The 4,694-nt window shown below is 49.4% G+C and overlaps 1 protein-coding gene across 1 annotated transcript in view; it reads left to right on the top strand.

The window, feature by feature from the left end:
- The first annotated feature begins 286 nt into the window (after window positions 1–286).
- The window catches only part of TCF7L2 (transcription factor 7 like 2), a 185,678-nt gene continuing 181,270 nt past the window's right edge, over window positions 287–4,694 (top strand). Inside the window, exons 1-2 of the mRNA XM_018564478.1 lie at window positions 287–298; window positions 3,136–3,350. Coding sequence (XP_018419980.1) covers window positions 3,162–3,350 — 189 coding nt within the window. The 5' untranslated portion in view covers window positions 287–298; window positions 3,136–3,161. The remainder of the gene's footprint in view (window positions 299–3,135; window positions 3,351–4,694) is intronic.

The raw sequence follows: 4,694 nt of genomic DNA, 5'->3' as shown, positions 1-4,694 counted from the left end.
CCCATCAGAGCGGAGAGACCCCCCTGGTCCCCGGTGCTGTTAGGGAAGTCAGGGGACACTGTGTATGTGTCAGTGTGAATGTCACTGTGAGAGTGTGGGTCAGTGTGTGTGTGTCAGTGTGTATGTCACTGTGTAAGTGTAAGTCAGTGTGTGTGTGTCAGTGTGTATGTCACTGTGTAAGTGTAAGTCAGTGTGTGTGTGTCAGTGTGTATGTCACTGTGTAAGTGTAAGTGAGTGTGTGTGTCAGTGTGAATGTCAGTGTGTGTGTGTCAGCGTATCAGTGTGTGTGTGTGTGTCAGTATGAGTGTTAGTGTGAATGTCAGTTTATGTGTGTGTCAGCGTATCAGTGTGTGCCAGTGTATCAGTGTGTGTGTGTCAGTGTGAATGTCAGTGCGTGTGCGTGTCAGCGTATCAGTGTGTGCGTGTCAGCGTATCAGTGTGTGTGTGTGTCAGTGTGAATGTCAGTGTGTGTGTGTCAACGTATCAGTGTGTGTGTGTGTCAGTGTGTATGTCACTGTGTGGGTGTGAGTGTGTGTCGGTGTGAATGTCAGTGTGTGTGTGTCAGCGTATCAGCGTGTGTGTGTGTCAGTGTGTGTGTCAGTGTGTGAATGTCAGTGTGTGTCAGCGTATCAGTGTGTGTGTCAGCGTATCAGTGTGTGTGTGTCAGTGTGAGTGTGTGTGTGTGTGAGTGTGTGTCAGTGTGAGTGTCAGTGTGTGTGTCAGTGTGTGAATGTCAGTGTGTGTCAGCGTATCAGTGTGTGTGTGTCAGTGTGAGTGTGTGTGTGTGTGAGTGTGTGTCAGTGTGAGTGTCAGTGTGTGTGTCAGTGTGTGAATGTCAGTGTGTGTCAGCGTATCAGTGTGTGTGTGTCAGTGTGAGTGTGTGTGTGTGTGAGTGTGTGTCAGTGTGAGTGTCAGTGTGTGTGTCAGTGTGTGAATGTCAGTGTGTGTCAGCGTATCAGTGTGTGTGTGTCAGTGTGAGTGTGTGTGTGTGTGAGTGTGTGTCAGTGTGAGTGTCAGTGTGTGTGTCAGTGTGTGAATGTCAGTGTGTGTCAGCGTATCAGTGTGTGTGTGTCAGTGTGAGTGTGTGTGTGTGTGAGTGTGTGTCAGTGTGAGTGTCAGTGTGTGTGTCAGTGTGTGAATGTCAGTGTGTGTCAGCGTATCAGTGTGTGTGTGTCAGTGTGAGTGTGTGTGTGTGTGAGTGTGTGTCAGTGTGAGTGTCAGTGTGTGTGTCAGTGTGTGAATGTCAGTGTGTGTCAGCGTATCAGTGTGTGTGTGTCAGTGTGAGTGTGTGTGTGTGTGAGTGTGTGTCAGTGTGAGTGTCAGTGTGTGTGTCAGTGTGTGAATGTCAGTGTGTGTCAGCGTATCAGTGTGTGTGTGTCAGTGTGAGTGTGTGTGTGTGTGAGTGTGTGTCAGTGTGAGTGTCAGTGTGTGTGTCAGTGTGTGAATGTCAGTGTGTGTCAGCGTATCAGTGTGTGTGTGTCAGTGTGAGTGTGTGTGTGTGTGAGTGTGTGTCAGTGTGAGTGTCAGTGTGTGTGTCAGTGTGTGAATGTCAGTGTGTGTCAGCGTATCAGTGTGTGTGTGTCAGTGTGAGTGTGTGTGTGTGTGAGTGTGTGTCAGTGTGAGTGTCAGTGTGTGTGTCAGTGTGTGAATGTCAGTGTGTGTCAGCGTATCAGTGTGTGTGTGTCAGTGTGAGTGTGTGTGTGTGTGAGTGTGTGTCAGTGTGAGTGTCAGTGTGTGTGTCAGTGTGTGAATGTCAGTGTGTGTCAGCGTATCAGTGTGTGTGTGTCAGTGTGAGTGTGTGTGTGTGTGAGTGTGTGTCAGTGTGAGTGTCAGTGTGTGTGTCAGTGTGTGAATGTCAGTGTGTGTCAGCGTATCAGTGTGTGTGTGTCAGTGTGAGTGTGTGTGTGTGTGAGTGTGTGTCAGTGTGAGTGTCAGTGTGTGTGTCAGTGTGTGAATGTCAGTGTGTGTCAGCGTATCAGTGTGTGTGTGTCAGTGTGAGTGTGTGTGTGTGTGAGTGTGTGTCAGTGTGAGTGTCAGTGTGTGTGTCAGTGTGTGAATGTCAGTGTGTGTCAGCGTATCAGTGTGTGTGTGTCAGTGTGAGTGTGTGTGTGTGTGAGTGTGTGTCAGTGTGAGTGTCAGTGTGTGTGTCAGTGTGTGAATGTCAGTGTGTGTCAGCGTATCAGTGTGTGTGTGTCAGTGTGAGTGTGTGTGTGTGTGAGTGTGTGTCAGTGTGAGTGTCAGTGTGTGTGTCAGCGTATCAGTGTGTGTGTGTCAGTGTGAATGTGTGTGTGTGTCAGTGTGTGTCAGTGTGAGTGTCAGTGTGTGTGTCAGCGTATCAGTGTGTGTGTGTCAGTGTGAATATCAGTGTGTGTGTGTGTGTCAGTGTGTGTGTCAGTGTGTGTGTCAGCGTGTGTGTCAGTGTGAATATCAGTGTGTGTGTGTGTCAGTGTGAGTGTGTCAGTGTGTGTGTCAGCGTATCAGTGTATGTGTGTGTCAGTGTGAGTGTCAGTGTGAATATCAGTGTGTGTGTCAGTGTGTGTGTCAGCGTATCAGTGTGTGTGTGTCAGTGTGAGTGTCAGTGTGTGTGTGTGCGTCAGTGTGAGTGTCAGTGTGTGTAGATATATTATTTGTATACAAATGGTGAACTGTAAATAAACAAATACAATTAAACTTTTGTTCCAGAGAAGTTACCAATTTCCTGATCTATAGAGAAATGTACAATCCCCCATCATAGCAGAGAGACCCCCCTGTGTCCTCGGTGCAGTCAGGGGGCACTGTGTGTGCACAGTTATTTTAGGGACATTAGAGTGCAAGCTCCTACATACACAGCTAAACTCACTCTGATGCAATTTGTATTTCAGAAGTTGCAGATTTCCTGATCTATAGAGCAATGTTGTCCCCCCATCAGAGCAGAGAGACCCCCCCTGTGTCCCCGGTGCTGTTAGGGGGCACTGTGTGTGTGTCAGTGTGTGTGTCAGTGTGCCAGCCCCTTTGAGCCTTCCTGGTTTTTTTGTTGCAGAGAGTTACCAGCCCACAAGCCCAGCCACCCTTCCCCTGTTCCTGCCCCTGTGCCCTCCCCTTCCTCCTCCAGCACTTTGTAAAGTCTTCATAGGGCTTTTCCTTCTTTCTTTTCTCCCCCCCGATCTGGGCTGCCAGCGACCATGCCGCAGCTGAATGGCGGTGGAGGGGACGATCTGGGGGCCAACGATGAGATGATCGCCTTCAAAGACGAAGGGGAGCAGGAGGAGAAGATCTCCGACAATTCTTCGGCCGAGAGGGATCTGGCCGATGTCAAGTCGTCGCTGGTCAACGAGTCCGAGACCCACCAGAACAGCTCGTCCGACTCGGAGGTGAGGAGTCGGGGAGGGGGTTCTGGGGTGCAGTAAAGGGGCGCAGCTTTTGTATAGGGGGGGGGCACAACATTGTAAAGAGTTCTGGGGTGCAGTACAGGGCACAGCATGGTATGGGGGGCACAGTACTGAGAACAGTTATAGAGAAAACATTGGGCACAGAATGGGGAATAGTTATAGGGTATAGTATAGTAAAGGGTATGGGGGCACTGTTGGCATGGGGGCAGAAGACAGTAAAGGGGCACAGCATAGATAACTGTTATAGGGAGAGCATTGGGCACACAATGGGGAAAGTATAATATAGGGGCACTGTATAGTAAAAGAGCACAGCTTGGCATGGGGGTAGAAGACAGTAAAGGGGCACAGCATTGTATAGGGGCACTGTATAGTAAAAGAGCACAGCTTGGCATGGGGGTAGAAGACAGTAAAGGGGTACAGCATTGTATAGTGGCACTGTATAGTAAAAGAGCACAGCTTGGCATGGGGGTAGAAGACAGTAAAGGGGTACAGCATTGTATAGGGGCACTGTATAGTAAAAGGGCACAGCTTGGCATGGGGGTAGAAGACATTAAAGGGGCACAGCATGTTATAGAGAACCGGTGAATTGTTAAGGGGCACAGTCAATGCAGTAGGTGGGCACAGCATGGCATGTGAGCTCAGCATTGGGCACAGTATAGTAGAGGGGTACAACATGGTGATGTGTTAAGGGGCACAGTATGGCATTGGGGCACGCCATAAAATATTATCAGTGAAAATCTAGAAGAACAGCATGGTGGAAAATGAAGATGCAGTACTATGGGGCCCAGTAGTGTTGTGGGGCACAGCATATTAAAAAACGAAGGGGCACAGTAGGCATAGCAAAGGTCACAGCATGGTAAAGTGTTACACTGTGTACACACAGCCCAGGGTTCTGAAGACCTATATATACAGTATAGGGGGGGGCACAGAGGGCACATTAATGATGCACACACTGCTAAAGTAATATGGGGCACATTATATACACTAGGGCGGCACAATGTGTACGGTGTAGGGACAGCATGGCAGTGTTTTGCAGTAAGGGGACCCTGGCACAGCCTGGGAACTGCCTCATGACACAGTCACAGGGACTGAGCAGCAGACCTGGAAGGTGTCACAGTAATCCTAGCCGTAAAATCTGCAAGCGGAAATGTACAATTTAAAGAGCAGGAACCTCCAGAAATACCCGAGTCATGTGGACGACATACACCGTAGAGGTGCAGCTGCTGACCTGACCCCCCTGAATTAAACTTGCCTTATTGCCCCTTGTCGTTATTAGGGGTGCCCGGGCCACCTCCAGAGCCAGCGACAAGTGTCAGCTTTATTTCA

The sequence above is a fragment of the Nanorana parkeri genome, unplaced genomic scaffold (assembly GCF_000935625.1).
Source record: "Nanorana parkeri isolate BGI_ZX_2015 unplaced genomic scaffold, ASM93562v1 scaffold754, whole genome shotgun sequence".
NCBI lineage: Eukaryota > Metazoa > Chordata > Amphibia > Anura > Dicroglossidae > Nanorana > Nanorana parkeri.
Note: the sequence above shows the minus strand (reverse complement) of the source record. Positions and strands in the feature narration are given on the sequence as shown.